At 47.1% G+C, this 16,710-nt stretch overlaps 1 protein-coding gene across 1 annotated transcript in view; it reads left to right on the forward strand.

Annotated features, from left to right (window-relative positions):
• LOC128834262 (uncharacterized) overlaps positions 1–1,536 on the forward strand; it is a 94,904-nt gene extending 93,368 nt beyond the window's left edge. The window contains exon 3 of the mRNA XM_054022875.1: positions 1,466–1,536. Within this exon, the coding sequence (XP_053878850.1) occupies positions 1,466–1,536 (71 nt within the window). The remainder of the gene's footprint in view (positions 1–1,465) is intronic.
• Positions 1,537–16,710: the final 15,174 nt, after the last annotated feature.

Genomic DNA, 16,710 nt, shown 5'->3' on the forward strand with positions numbered 1-16,710 from the left:
AGGATTTTGAAACAAATCTCTGACTATTGGTACCTAGAATGCTGGGCTATGTACCTGAAATAGGTTACACTTGAGGAAGTAATGAGACTATGATGTATGACAAAAGACTCTATTTTAAATCCCCGTTTTAGTCCTGATCACCACAATATAAATAACTTGGCCCACTTGAAAAAGTACAGAGAGGGACTGAAAGTTTATTCCAGTATATAAAAGGTGCATGGGAGAACATTAGTGGAAGAAAAACAACTACCAAAAAAAAGGATAGTAAGGCATATAATAGCAATTCAGAAGTGGATGCAGCTAAAAAATGTTTATAGTGTGTGGAAAATAAAGACGACTACCAAGAACAAACTCTACCAAGGGAAATGTTGGATGTTCCGTCTCTTCAATGTTTTCAGATCAAGGGTGGATACCTTCTGGAAGATATGCTTTAGCCGAACAAGTTATTGGGCTCAGTACAATAGTAACTGGTGAAATGTAATGGCCTGTGATATTCAGGAGGTCATACTAGATGATCTAGTGGTCTTTTCTGGCCTTAAACTCTACAAATCTATAATGGGCCAAGTTCTGCACTCAGTTACCTGAGTGGGAGGATGGGACTGCCACCTGGAGCAACCCCAGTCCAAATCAACTGACTTCAGTGGAGTAGCATAAATATAACTCAGGACAAGATTTTTGTCCAATAAGTTCTAACATATTTTGTATGATAGGACAGAAGGGCATATTTGGAAATTAAAAGAAAAAACAATTTCAAAACACATTATGATTTGGTGCAACACATCTCCTGCTTCAGGGAAGGTCAGATCTCAGCTGACCTATTTGTCATCTGTAAACCCACTTTAATGAATCAATGAGCTGCACCCTAAATGACAATTAAAACCAGAGCCTTTGGCGTTCTGATTAACCTCCAGTCTCACCCCTGAATGCTCCAAGGTTACAGGATTTAGTTTCTTCACAAGGATTCTGATGTTAGCTAGGTAGAAAGTGGGAACTGACCTCTTCTAATGAACAGACACTTAAACGTGCACATGAACAACTGAAATCTGCTAGGAACAGAGGGACAAGACAATGAACTAGGCCAGTAAATCCCAAGAGATCTACAGCTTGGCAAGGGAGCAACCCAGAGCTTTGGATCACAGGACTGACCAGCAGTTAATCATGAGTGAAGCCAGCAAGTTGAGATGCCAGGAAATATAAGCACCATCCAGTTAGATTTAATGCAAAGCTTTTATTATTTCTGAGGCAGTGTAGTAGGCCCTTCACAAAACAAGTACAGACATGGTCCCTGCCTGGAACAGCCCACAATTCAGTGAGAGTCATAAAGGGCCAAAAATGGAGACAGAGGAGAGGAAGGACGTGCATGCCAATGAGATTGTTTGGTTTTTCAATAAGGCATGAACATATCTTGAGGGATCTGAAATTTAGATGTCTTACTATTAGTTATTATTTCTTTCCTCATTTGTAGGCATGGTGGTAGAAGTGAGTTTTAAAGAGAAATTTGATTTGAAGGAGGAGAGTGAAGTTTGGGAAGCATAGACCTAGGGAGCAGCATGGAAGAAAGCATGGAGATGGGAGCCGGAGAATGGAGCTAACGACACATCACGGCTGGTTCCACTGGTGGAATAGAGGGGATGTGTTTCGGGGTGGGGAAATACAAATGGAGGCAAAGTCAGAGAATAAGGTAGGGGCTGAGTGATGCACGGCCTCGAATGCAAAGACAAAGCTGCAGCTTGATTCACAGAGCAAGGAGGAGCTGGTGAAGGGATTCAAAGGTGTGATGTGGTCAAAAAAATAAGTGAGGGAAAAGATTTTGGCAGCAGCACTTTGAATCTATAGGAATGCTTCAACTACTTGGAATTAACACTGAATATAAGGGAAAGCATTCAACAGTAGTGAGGTCTATTAAACTGTAGAATAGTTTCCCCAAATGAAGTTCTGGAAGCCCCATTACCACAATCAATCAAAACTAGATAGTGATGAATATAGTATAGGAAACAATCCTGCATAGCCAAAGGGATGGAACTATATGCCCTATGTCTTCTTTGTAGGATTCCAGTGTAAATGAATTCATAAGAAACCAGAGAAAAATACCTGGGTGAAGTGCACCAATCTGCCACGTGCCTGTACATCCCCTGTGGTGACCATCTCTCTCTCACAGATTCTGTGTTATGAGGAGACAAGCTGGCAGTAACACACACGCCAAACCACCGATATCAAGCTCCTTGATTTGTTAGGAAATAATCCAATGCCTTTCCGGCAAAACATTTCACTCCTTCCACACCCCTTCAATATGGAAAAATTCCTCTCTGATGGGTGAGTAGTGTAGCCTGCAACAGACGGGAAAGTAAAAGATTCCACTGCTCTCATGTGAGCCCTGGCAATTTGGAAACTCAACTAAACCATCCAGCATGTCTGATGATGAAGGTAAAATCCTATTAAAATGTGCAGGAAATGTTATGTTTTTAAGTTTACAGTTATTGCCTGTTCATAGGGCCAAAATCTGCCCCAATTTATACATGTGCAATCCCAATAAACACCGGGCACAATTTGGTCTAATTGTATGACCATTTGCCAGAGATTTTTTAATTTTATTAATTTGTGTGTGGGTTGAAGATGTCAGTCTGATAGCCTGGGAAGCTGAAGTTCTCTGTTCAATTGACAGAACAGGTACAAACAGGACAACAGCAATGCAGTGCAAACTTCCCCACACTGTCTTGTCAATGTACCTCCAACCTGGCCTGGGCAAAACACAGCCAGAGGAGAAAGAGCAGTTCAATTTCCATGTCCATTTATCCCTTGGGCTCTCTACCAAATCTCAGTAAAAGTGCCAGTTTTTTGAGAAGGATGTGGGGGGAGGGAGATTGTGAAGTGGACATAGAACTTATGTCCACTAGGAATTGCACTGAGACTCTCTCCCAACTTATTTCACACAGTTCATTGAAAAAGTCTTAGCAACATTCATTGGCTAAGGACCTGGACTGCTTTCACATCTTTTGTAGTGTGACAAAGTTCCTCCTCTATCTTGGTGGGTCCTGCGCTTATTGGCGGATTTTCTTGCCTCAGAGATTCACCATGTGGGTTGGGTTCCAGCCCAGGGCCCTGTGGACTGCTGCCTATAGTGTCTCCTGTAACAGCTGCATGACAGCTACAACTCCCTGGGCTACTTTCCCATGGCCTCCTCCAAACACCTCCCTTATTCTCACCATAGGACCTTCCTCCTAGTGTCTGATAACGCTTGTGCTCCTCAGTCCTCCAGTAGCACACCCTCACCCTCTCACTCTCAGCTCCTTGCGCCTCTTGCTCCCAGCTCCTCACACAAACTGAAGTGAGCTTCTTTTTAAAACCCAGGTGCCCTGATTAGTGTGCCTTAATTGATTCTAGAAGCTTCTTCTTAATTGGCTCCAGGTGTCCTAATTAGCCTGCCTGCCTTAACTGGTTCTAGCAGGTTCCTGAGTACTCCAGTACAGCCCCTGCTCTGGTCACTCAGGGAACAGAAAGCTACTCATCCAGTGACCAGTATATTTGCCCTCTACCAGACTCCTGTACCCCACTGGTCTGGGTCTGTCACATATCCCTCCCCCCTGCTCAATGCCAAGGGGTTGGGCAGCTTGGGACGCCAGACAGTGCACACGTGACAAGCCATCAGCGTTGCCATGACGGCTCCCTGCTCTGTGTTGCACACGGAACTGGAAAGGTTGGAGGGATAAGAACCATCTGGTCACCCTTGTGTTCTTCTCCTTGTTCCGCTGCATCCATTGAAGAGGGGCATGGTCGGTCACGAGGACAAATCTGCACCCGAGCAGGTAGTAGCGCAATGTTTCCATGGCCCATTTTACAGCGAGGCATTCTCTCTCCACCACTGCATATTTTTGTTCCCTTGGAAGGAGTTTCCAACTGAGATATAGAATTGGGTATTCCTCCTCTCCAACCATCTGTGATAGAAAGGCCCCCAACCCTACTTCCGACGCATCCATCTGCAGGATAAACTCCTTGGTGAAATCAGGGGCTATCAGTACAGGGTTACTGCAGAGGGCAGTCCATAGGTCTGTGAATGCTTCCTCTGCTGCGTCAGACCATCTCACCAGATCAGGTCCACGGGCTTTCACTAGTCTGTCAGGGAGCTTGCCCTTGTGGCAAAGTGGGGGATAAATCGTCGATAATACCCCACCACACCTAGGAATGCCTGGACTTGTTTCTTGCGACTAGGTCGGGGCCAATTTTGGATAGCCTCTAACTTGTTCACTTGGGGTTTTACCAGACCTTTTCCCACAATGTAGCCAAGATATTTGGCCTCTGTAAACCCTACAGCACATTTGGCAGGGTTTGCTGTAAGGCCAGCTCGCCTGAAGGACTCGTGCCAGGGTCTTCTCTACCCCCAAATGCCCCCCAGAAAGATGACTATGAGCAAGACTTAATACAGCGTCTGGTGTTTTTGAGGTACTAGGATCTGCTGTACCTTCTGCCCCTGTACTGGTGCAACCCGGTATAAGAGATCCTTCTTCATTATGAAGTAGGGTCCTGGTCCCTGGGTTTTTCCTTCCACTGGGACCCCATCTATTTCAGTCACCTCCTTCCTAATGTTGTCATACCTTGGGTCTTCTGCCTAGTCCCGTCCAAAATTTCCTCTCCCGGGGCTAATCTTCCCAAGATCTAGGGGCCCAGTCTCTGTTGCCTCTACTGGGTCAGAAGCATTAGGGTGGGGGTCAGACTCAGGTGCTTCTCCCTCCTGCGTGGCCTCCTTTTCAGCTGCGCAGGTCCGCCTACCTACAAGAGCGACCCTCTGGCTTTGGGTCAGTATTCGGGTTCCCAAGGCCTTAGCTGCCCTTCTTTCCCTTTTTGTCTTTCTACCCTGTCTGGGAGTGGAGAACAAATCTGGGGATATTTCAGAGAAGATTGGGGGTTGACAGTCTGCTGTGGATGCCTCATCAATTTTAGGGTCCCCATCTTTCTCCAATCCCCCTACTGGGAGTAAGTTTCCAAACCCTGGGAAGTCCCTCCCTATGCGCACCGGGTAGGGGAGTTTAGGGACTACACCTACTGCTACCTCAGTAGTGTTCCCTTGGATCTCGATTTTTACTGGGGTGGTGGGGTAGTAACTAACTGTCCCATGGACACGTGTTATCCCCGTACGTTTAGCCTGCAGCAGCTGACTACGCTTCACGAGCTTCCCTGAGATAAGCGTGATAGCACTCCCCGAATCAACCAGTGCCGTGGTCCCTATCCCATTTAGTTTCACTGGTCTGGTATATATGTGTGGGGTTAGTGAGACCCCCACAAGGTGGATTAGGGAGCATAGATCTGCCCAGTTCCCCAGGTTACACTGCATAGGCTCCTCAGCATTGGGACACTGTGCAGCTATGTGTCCCCACTCCCCGCAGGCATAACATCTGTATGGAGCCCTAGGCATTCCCCGGTCTCTTGGTTTGGGCAGTCTAACATTACGATCCTCTTCTCCCTCAGTCCTCCGACTCTTTGTGGCCTCTAATGGGCCTTCAGCCTCTCTCTTTTTCCACCTGGGCCCTCCTGGTGGCCCAGTCACCCGAACTTTAGGGCTTGGTGCTGCCAGTTTAACCTGGGGTGCCTCTTCCTTAACTGGTCGGGTCAACTCCCTCGCTGTCCTTCACCTCTCTACCAGGGCGACAACCTCGTCATAGGTGGAGGGTTCGTTCTGGCTTACCCAGGCACGAAGGTCTGGTGGTAGTCCCCTCATGTATCAGTTGATGACAAGAACCGCTAGTATCTCTTCCGGACTCCGGGACTCTGTTTGCAACCACTTTCGTGCGAGATGGATGAGGTCATACAATTGGGACCGCGGGGTTTTGTCTTCCTGATACCTCTAACCATGATACCGCTGGGCCTGCATTGCTGTCGTTAACCCAAATCTGGCCTGGATCTTTGCTTTCAGCTGGGGGTAGTCTGCCGCAGCCTCTTCAGGCAGATCATGGTAGGCCTTCTGGGCCTCCCCACACAGGAATAGGGCAAGGATGCCAGACCACTGATCTCGAGGCCAGGCCTCCCGTAGGGCTGTCCTCTCAAAGGCCAGAAGGTATGTCTCTACATCATCCTCACGTGTCATTTTCTGCAGCCAATGGCTGGCCCGTATGAGTCACGTCCCATCATGGCCGCGATTCAGCTCTGTAAGGGACTTTACCTAGTTTACCAGTTCCTGCAACATAGCTCGGTCTTGAGTAGCCTGGTCCATCAGCAGGCGATTAGTCTCTTGCTGCAGAAGCCCTGCCTCCTGTTGGGCGGCTGCCTGGACACGGGTAGCCTCCTGCTGGGCCGCCATAGCTTGTATCAGTGCCCGCACTACGTCATCCATTGTGGTGAAAAAAAATAAACCCTCTCCCTTTTTCTGTTTTGTTTTTTGTTTAAATCACCCTCCTTCTTCCGCCGCGCTGTGCACCCCAAGATCCCACCCCTGACACCAGTGTGACAAAGTTCCTCCTCTATCTTGGTGGGTCCTGCGCTTATTGGCGGATTTTCTTGCCTCAGAGATTCACCATGTGGATTGGGGAACAGCCCAGAGACCTTCCCCTCTGGGAGTACCCACAGTGCACGTCAATTGGGAGTTTGGGGGGAACCCGGGCCCGCCCTCTACTCCGGGTTCCAGCCCAGGGCCCTGTGGACTGCAGCTGTCTATAGTGCCTCCTGTAACAGCTGCATGACAGCTACAACTCCCTGGGCTACTTTCCCATGGCCTCCTCCAAACACCTTCCTTATTCTCACCACAGGACCTTCCTTCTAGTGTCTGATAATGCTTGTGCTCCTCAGTCCTCCAGCAGCACACCCTCTCACTCTCAGCTCCTTGCGCCTCTTGCTCCCAGCTCCTCACACTCCTCACACAAACTGAAGTGAACTCCTTTATAAAACCCAGGTGCCCTGATTAGCGTGCCTTAATTGATTCTAGAAGCTTCTTAATTGGCTCCAGGTGTCCTAATTAGCCTGCCTGCCTTAACTGGTTCTAGCAGGTTCCTGATTACTCTAGTGCAGCCCCTACTCTGGTCACTCAGGGAACAGAAAACTACTCATCCAGTGACCAGTATATTTGCCCTCTACCAGACTCCTGTACCCCACTGGTCTGGGTCTGTCACAGTAGGCTTCATGTTCATGATTAATCCTCTGAGCTGACCAGTTTCACCTTCTACAGGGCTTAGAGCTGGGTGAACTATACACAATTATTTATTTGGCAAATCTATCTGCTCTTTTGGTGTTTAAATTGTCTATAGTGTGTCCAAATGTGTTCCCTATTTAAAATTATTCAATAAAACCTTTGAAGAAATTGCAGCCTATGGATTGTTTGTTCACAGTTTGTTATGAGTATAATATTCAGAGGGTATGTGTGTATATGTTATTTCTTATCCATTATTCATGATGTGTGACTAATTATAATTGTGACCATAAAAAAAAATCCCAGTGCCAAAAGGCAAGGGGCTCTCTGGTATCAGTTAGTGAGTTTCAGCTGGCCTGATCTGTTCATGTACCCCAATTCACTTAGTAGTCTGTATCTAATGAGTGTCATGTTAGGTATCATTGGAAAGCCAGTATAACACACTGATCATTAATGATCTTCTATGGTGTATGTACATTAAACACCCAAAGGACTGTACAAATGTGAAGAAAATATGGGACTAAAATGTGTTGGAACCAGACAAGTCTGGGGAGTGGGTAAACAGGTTATTTCCAGACAAAGTAAAGGCTGATGCCTCCATCCAGGTGAAATCACGGACATTTGGCAATCAGAGTCAAGTGGTCATTCATTGGCATATCGGAGGCTGCAGAGACAGATCAATTTGCATTGTAAAAAGCACCCGCAGGGAAGAAACCAGCATGGAACCTTCTCCATGGAACATTTCCCCACAGCAGGGGCACTGAACTTTGAGAAGGATACATTTCAAAAGTTCACTGGACTATAAAAGAGAGGGGCAAAGAAACCCAAATTATCTTTCACCTAAGAAGACAAAGGAACTGAGCACTTTGAACTTTGTGGGAGGTCCTGACCAATGGGGTGTGTCAGTCTTGGGGGTAAGAAGTGTGGTAAGAACCTTACCTTGAACCAAGACTGTAGCTCTGTTAAGTCTTAGTCACTAAAAAGTGTTTTTCACTTTTATTTGCTTGTAATCATTTCTGACTTTATCCCTTATACTGAAACCCACTTAAAATCCTCTTTTTGTTAATAAACTTGTTTTACTTTTAATCTAAAACAACCCTCATGCTGTGTTTGAATTAGCAGTCTCCTTATCTATGACCAAATTCTGAACTGCTTACTCAGACAAAGCCCACTGACGTCAAAGGGAACGTGCCCGAATAAAAACTGAGTAAAGACCTTTGTGCTTGGTCTTCAGTTTTTTCATAGCCCTAGATTACAAGAGAAATCACATAGTCAGAGTTTTCATCTTCATTTGATGAACCCCGAAACACCTATTATCATAAATAGACGTTAGGCATAGGCATCAGTGAGGCAGCGTAGATTCCTTACAGGGCAGCAGTAACCATTCACTGGTTTACATCTTTAAGGACTAGTGACTGCTACGTCATCTTTAATTCATCCTTACCTCACTGACCATAATTCTGCTCAACCAGAAGAAAACATTGCACGATAGGGAAAACAGGCAGACCATACTGAGCTAAGTATACTCCATAGATCCAAATACAGCATGTGGAATAAGCAGGCCCCACTGGAAGGAGACTACAGTCCTGTAAAGCTCTGAGAACCCTCAGCAGCCACTGACATTTTTTCCTTTCTGGCCAAAGCCCTGATACACTGTTTGCTTTTGTGGTGCTGTTTTTAATCCCTTATATTCTGCCAGGTCACTCTAAAATGTTTGCAGCACATATTTGTAATTATTTTATAAAGCATACCCTTTTTTTGCACTCTCTGATTGGGAACAAGCTGCTTCTTGTTTCAGGTTGTTTACTATTCTCCAGTGGGTTCATTTATAAGAGATGTTATGGTTATTTGTCACTTTGATGATCAGAGCATTTATGCCAGAGAAGAGGGGGTTCGTTGTACACAGAACCAGAGCAAAATACAACAGGGGCGTGATTACTGAATTGCCTAAGAAACACCTTGTTTACTTAACAGACCTTGAAAAACACCAGAGAAGGAATGTGCCAGCCAACAGAGACCTTCACTGTTCTATCTGTTGTTGTTCATGAAAGCAATGGCCAAGATTTTCAAAAGTGATTCCAAGTGCCTCCATTTTTGAGTACGCAAGCTCAGACACATTACATGGGCCCACGTTTCAGAAAATACTGAGCATTCACCCTTTCAAAATCAGGCCCCTTTAAAGGTGTCTCAAGATGGGTGCCCAAACATTGAGGTAAGCAATCACTTGTCACTTTTGAAAATCTTGGCCAAGCTGCACATCCTCCCATAAGCCATATGTCTATCTTCACAACGGGAACCAAATCTGCTCTTTGAAATGCTTGGCTTCCTAACCCCAAGTAAATATATTAAGTAAGCTGCAGGATATGTACATGAGCATGCTTACATGGTAATAATGTTACAGTAGAATATTTGTATGATTTATTGTGCCTAGTGGGGAAAAAAAGCCAGGCTAAATCTCTTCCCACCATGGGAAGAACCAACTCAGTAGAAAATGGAAACAAGGAAAAATGAACCACCACCCAGGCCCGGTTCAAACATGCAAACTTTCTAATAAAAAATCAAAACCAGATGCTGTTAAAGAAGAGTGATAATTAAAGAAGATAAATTCAAGAAATGTTTTCCAGAGAATGACTCTGCTGCACACAAATTGTTTCTGCATGGGAAAAAATTAACAAATTACTATGGCTCTCTGTTTTCAAAAGTTTCCATTAATAAGTCAGGACAGGTTCCCTGCTAATCCCCTCATGTCCAAGCTCCCTCTTCACCTCAAACAGGTTTATCTCAGTGTGGGTTAGCAGAGCAAGCCCAGGACTGAGAGCCAGGATCTCAGCTCTAATACAGATTTATGGTATGGGTTTAGGTATGTCATTTAAAGGGCAGTTCTGTCTTGAAAAATGAACCTGTAAAATGGAATCATGGGGCTCCACAGTTAGTGTCTCCCCAATGTCTCCATCAAAATGTGCCCAGCAAACTCATCTTGGGCTCTGACAGTCAAGTTGGGTTGTTTCCATCTTGTGCCTCATTGCCAATAATGAAGACGATGTAAGTCAAACTATGCCCTTGCAGATACCTGTGCAAACTCACTTAAGGGGGAAAAAGTCCCCAGCTCCTCTGGGTGTATTGCAGGGCATATGGACTTTCTATGACCACACTGAAGCTCTAAGCTCCTATATATAGATTCAACTGTGACCATGTTGCTCTTAAGTTTCATTTTGATTAATAAATGAGGTGATCTTTAAGTCCCTCGAACATTATTTTATTTAGATTTATTGCACACAGAAGAGTGCCTATCCAATTGCCAGAGGCACTTCCACAGCAATTACAAATATTACATTATACTTAAAAAAATACAATTGAATCAGCTAGCCAAATAAATAAATTCCTTCATTGCCTCTTAACCCTATGTTCCCCAAGCCCTTAACCCTCTGTAAATGCCTGCAAAAACAGATGGGATTTGTAGTGTGACTTAAAGGTCAATAAATCAGGGCTATTTCAGACTCAGGAAAGTGAATTCCAAAGCTGAGGGGCCTTCATGGAGAATATCCTATCAGCAGCTCCCTCTCTTATACATCAAAGTTTCTCCTGAATGGGTACCCATGCACACAGGCCCCAGCTTCAGCATTGTCTCACAAGGAGAGACTGATCTCTTGCATCTACAGCTTTATAGGTTGAAATCAACATCTTAAACTCTACCCAGAACCCAAACACGCAAAAACTGCAGATTGTAGAGCACCAGTATATTGTGTTTCCAGTACTATATTCAACACAATAATTTGTCAACTGCATTTTGCCCTAGCTCCAATTTCCAAATTTCCCTTGTGCAGCACTTTGCAGTAGTTTAATCACAAGATGACAAAGCCATTGATGATACTAGTTAGAGTCGCATCCAAAAAAAAATAAAACCCACAACCTGCTAGCCAGAGACAGATGGAAAAAGCAATCCTGACCACAGTGTCTTCTCAGTCATCTAAAGGCAGCTGTGCGTTTAATAAGACACCCACCTCCAAGTCATGAACTCAAAATCATGGGCACACACGCTCTCTTAAAGAGACTGACTGACTCTCTTCCAGCTCTTCTAGTTGGTTCCTCAACCTACCATTACCTCACTCTTTTCTGACCTGATTCTGAGTCAGGTAGCTCTCATCTATCCCCAAATCTCAGCCAAAGACATTCAGCTGCAGCAGTTGGATAAGTCAAAAAAGACATCACTGTGGGTATGTAATTTATATATGAGGGAAAGCTGAGACCTAGGCCTGGTCTACACTAGGAGGTTATGTTGAATTTAGCAGCGTTAATTCAAATTAACCCTGCACCCATCCACACAACGAAGCTATTTATTTCGACATAGAGGTCTCTTTAAATCGATTTCCGTACTCCTCCCCGACGAGGGGAGTAGCGCTAAATTCGACATGGCCATGTCGAATTAGGTTTAGTGTGGACGGAATTCGACGCTAATAGCTCCGGGAGCTATCCCACAATGCACCACTCTGTTGACGCTCTGGACAGCAGTTCGAGCTCGGATGCTCTGACCAGCCACACAGGAAAAGCCCTGGGAAAATTTGAATTCCTTTTCCTGTCTGGCCAGTTTGAATTTCATTTCCTGTTTGGACATCGTGGCGAGCTCAGCAGCACTGGCAACGATGCAGAGCTCTCCAGCAGAGGTGACCATGCAATCGCTGAATAGAAAGAGGGCCCCAGCATGGACTGATTGGGAAGTCTTGGATCTGATAGCTGTGTGAGGCGATGAGTCCGTGCTTTCAGAGCTGCGATCGAAAAGATGGAATGCAAAGATCTACAAGTAGATCTCAAAAGCCATGACAGAGAGAGGATACAGCCGGGATGCAATGCAGTGCCGCGTGAAAATCAAGGAGCTGAGACAAGTGTACCAGAAGACCAAAGAGTCAAACAGACGCTCCGGATCCCAGCCCTAGACATACCGTTTCTACGAGGCACTGCATTCCATTCTAGGTGCAGCCGCCACCACTACCCCACCACTGTCCGTGGACTCTGACGATGGGTTATTGTCAACAGCCACTTCCTCGGAGCTGTTCGCGGACAGGGAAGATGAGGAAGGAGATGAGGAGGACCAGGCAGTCGACAGCGCTTTCAACGCTGATTTCCCCGACAGCCAGGATCTCTTCATCACCCTCACGGAGATCCCCTACCAACCCTCCCAAGGCGGTAACCCGGACCATGAATCAGGGGAAACATCAGTAGGTAAGTGTTTTAAACATTTATTTTAAATAGAATAGGCATGGTATGTTAGCAATGGGTTTTTAATTATTAGTTTGCCCTAGGCACTTAACTTTTTAGTCCTTGCCAGTGCAGCTACTGGAAAAGTCTGTTAACATGTCTGGGGATAGAGTAGAAATCCTCCAGGGACATCTACACGAAGCTCTCCTGGAGGTAATGTGAAAGCCTTTGCATCAGGTTCCTGGGGAGAGCGGCCTTATTGCCTCCTCCATGGTAGGAAACTTTTCCGCGCCAGGCTAGCAGCAGGTACTCCGGTATCATTGCCTGGTAAAGCATGGTGGCATACGGCCCTGGTGTTTGCTGGCATTCACGCAGCATGCGGTCTTTCTCTGCCTCTGTAATCCTCATCACAGTGGTATCACTCATGGTGACCTGCTTTGAATTAGGGGAATTTTAGTATGGGGACTGATTGCCTGTTCCTTTAAATAACTGTAACCGGAGTTTTACAGCCATTTTTAGCAAATGTGGCACTCATGAAAGGTGCACAAATGACCTCCCTGGAGAAGGATGCACTTATTTTATCCACAGAACAATTACAGCAAGCTTCCCCAATTCTGCCTTACTAACATGCCTCTCCCTCCCATAGCCTGGAGCATGCACCCTTAGGACTGACGGCAGGTCAGCTTCCATGCTCATTCAATTTGTGGCCTTTCGGCAGAGTCTGCCAACCAAGATATTACTCCCTATGATGATTTCTGCTATGTGCATACCTGTTCGTTAGGAACTGGGGCAATTCATTTCAGATAGCCCATTAGCTTATTTAGATTTATTCTATCATTGCTGAAATGAGATGGATTTGAACTAGTGGATCTTGAGACCTATGGAAACTTTCCCGTTTCAAATCCAGTGACTGAATGTTATAGCTGTCTAACAGTTGTTCAAAGATCTTTTTGAAATTTGCTCAGTGATGCTGTCAATTAGGCCTTGTCTACACTAAGAGAGTAGTTCGATTTTACTTAAATCGAATTTTTGGAATCGATATTGCAAAGTCGAACGTGTGTGTCCACACTAAGGACAGTAATTCGACTTTGTGAGTCCACACTAACGGGGAAAGCGTCGACATTGGAAGTGGTGCACTGTGGTCAGCTATCCCACAGTTCCCGGAGTCCCCGCTGCCCATTGGAATTCTGGGTGGAGCCGCAAATGCCTTCTGGGTAAAAAAAAGGTGTCCAGGGTGCTTTTGGGTAACTGTCGTCATCCGTCCATCACTCCCGCCCTCCCTCCCTGAAAGCGCCGGCGGGAAATCAGTTCGCGCACTTTTCTAGTCAGTGACAGCGCGGACGCCACAGCACTGCGAGCATGGAGCCTGCTGCAACCATCACTGCAGTTGTGGCCGCTCTCAACGCCTCGCAACTTATCATACACCTTTCCCTGAGGCAGATGCAGAAAAGTCAGGCGAGGAGGCTACGTCAACGCGGTGATGGCCTGAAGTCTGAGAGTAGCACAGACCTCTCAGAAAGCAGGGGACCCAGCGCCGAGAACATCACGGTGGCAATGGGTCATGTTGATGCCGTCGAAAGGAGATTCTGGGCACGGGAAACAAGCACTGAGTGGTGGGACCGCATAGTGCTGCAGGTCTGGGATGAATCCCAGTGGCTGCGAAACTTTCGCATGCGGAAGGGAACTTTCCTGGAACTTTGTGAGTTGCTGTCCCCTGCCCTGAAGCGCAATGACACCCGGATGCGAGCAGCCCTGACTGTCCAGAAGCGAGTGGCCATAGCCCTGTGGAAGCTTGCAACGCCAGACAGCTACCGGTCAGTCGCGAACCAGTTTGGGGTGGGCAAATCTACCGTGGGGGTTGTTGTGATGCAAGTAGCCAAGGCAATCGTTGATGTACTGCTGCCAAAGGTAGTCACCCTGGGAAACGTGGAGGCGATCATAGATGGCTTCGCAGCGATGGGATTCCCAAACTGCGGTGGGGCCATAGATGGAACTCATATCCCTATCCTGGCACCGGAACACCAGGCCAGCCAGTACATTAACAGAAAGGGCTACTTTTCCATGGTGCTGCAAGCACTGGTGGACCACAGGGGACGTTTTACCAACATCTACGTGGGATGGCCGGGCAAGGTTCATGACGCTCGTGTTTTCAGGAACTCTGGTCTGTTTAGACGGCTGCAGCAAGGTATTTACTTCCCGGACCACAAAATAACTCTTGGGGATGTGGAGATGCCTATAGTCATCCTCGGGGACCCAGCCTACCCGCTAATGCCCTGGCTCATGAAGCCCTATACTGGCGCCCTGGACACTGAAAAAGAACTCTTCAACTACCGGCTGAGCAAGTGCAGAATGGTGGTGGAGTGTGCTTTTGGCCGTCTCAAGGGGAGATGGAGAAGCTTACTGACTCGCTGTGATCTCAGCGAAACCAATATCCCCATTGTTATTGCAGCTTGCTGTGTGCTCCACAATCTCTGTGAGAGCAAGGGGGAGACCTTTATGGCGGGGTGGGAGGTTGAGGAAAATAGCCTGGCTGCTGATTACTCACAGCCAGACAGCCGGGCGATTAGAAGAGACCAGCGGGAAGCGCTGTGCATCCGGGAGGCTTTGAAAGCAAAGTTCCTGAGTGAGCAGGGTAACCTGTGACTTTAAAGTTTGTGTATTGAGAAGCTAAACCTGCCCCCATTTCTTTGCCCAGTTAATGTTGACTATCCTATCCAGTTACATACCCCCTTCACCCCACTTCCAACACACGTTTCAAAATAAAAATAGTTCTACTTTGTTAAAGCACACCGTTTTCTTTAATACTGTATTCGCGGGAATTTTTTAAAACTGGGACGCAGACTGTGGTGCGGAGCGGGTGTACTGTAGTGGCGCGAATGCAGCTTCTAAACTCAAGGATTGACAGGCTCCGCTGCGGTGGGATGGTTGTTTCAACGGAGCCTGTCACCCCTCCTGATAGGGACTGTGTGTATGGGGGGGTCTATGTGACTTTGTGGCAGGGGGAGGACGGTTACAGATCCCCTGCTGTGTGGCTCTGTGATCCTGCCTAAGGACCGCCGCTTAAGATCTGTAACTGCCCTCCCCTGCCACAAAGTCACAGAGCAACCCACCCCCCACCACATAACATGAAAACAACCTCCCAGACTAACCAGGGTAACTAGTCACTGCATCACTGCACTATGTATGTGCCCTGCTGCTGTGCCTGCCCCCGACTATATACCCTGCCAAAGGTGACTGTCCTGTCGAATTACCAACCCCCTATCCCCCCCTCCTGCAAAAGAACATGATGGAAACACTAGTTAACAGAAACGTATTTTTTATTATCAACCAAACATGGAACTGGGAAAGTGAAACTTGGACGGGGGCTTGTGTCAGGCGGGAAGGAAAGAACTTGTCAAATTTTGGGGAATGAGAGCCTTCTGCTGCTCGAGCTCTCTGCAGGGGTGGAGTGAGAGTTAGCAGGGACTCTGCCGCCTCTCCTTCTGTGCACTTTGGGTGAGGGGAGTATGGGACTTGGTGGCGGGGGAGGGCGGTTAGAGATGGACTGCAGCGGGGCTCTGTCCTCCTGCCTCCGTTCCTGCAGAACATCCACAAGGCGCCAGAGCGTGTCCGTTTGCTCCCTCATTAGTCCAAGCAGGGTTTGAGTCGCCTGCTGGTCTTCCTGACGCCACCTCTCCTCCCGATCCATGTTGGCTTGGTGCATTCGGGTCAAGTTCTCCCGCCACTGGGTCTGCTGTGCTGCCTGGGCTCTGGAGCAGGCTATAAGCTCCGAGAACATGTCCTCCCGTGTCCTCTTCTTCTTATGCCTAATCCGCGCTAGCCTCTGGGAGTGTGATGACAGGCTAGGTTGTGAGACAGTCGCAGATGGGGCTGTGGGAATGGGAAAAAGGGAGTGAATTCCTCAGAAAGATAAATGTAGTTGTGAACAAAGAACATAGTCTTTCTCTGTTAACAAGACCATGCACAGCACCTCTCACATGCGCACTCAGCACAAGGTCGAATTCTCGGCCTTCGCATTCAGTGCCTGGGGTCTTCTACAGCACATTTGAGAAGCCTCTCAGGAGAACGGAATTTCTGTTGCAGGCAGACATGGTAAGCCGTAGACTTGTGGCAGCTTAAAACTTTAATATTAGCAATGGCCTCATTTCACATTGAAATCAATGTCGGTCCCTGCTGCCAGCAATTCGGCAAGCAGGAAGTCTGCTCCTGTCCCACACCCTCGCGGCTGTCCCCGGGAACGATCCCTTTCGGCTGCCCCTCTCCCGCCTCCACCGCGTGGCTGCAAACCAGCGGTTACAGTTCTGTAAAGGAACGGCAAAGCAGTCCCAACACTAACATTCCCCTACCTCATTCAAAGCAGGTCATCATGAGCGACATCACCCTCATGAGGATCTCTGACAGCGAGA

This window comes from Malaclemys terrapin, chromosome 3 (assembly GCF_027887155.1).
Source record: "Malaclemys terrapin pileata isolate rMalTer1 chromosome 3, rMalTer1.hap1, whole genome shotgun sequence".
In the NCBI taxonomy this organism is placed as follows: Eukaryota; Metazoa; Chordata; order Testudines; family Emydidae; genus Malaclemys; species Malaclemys terrapin.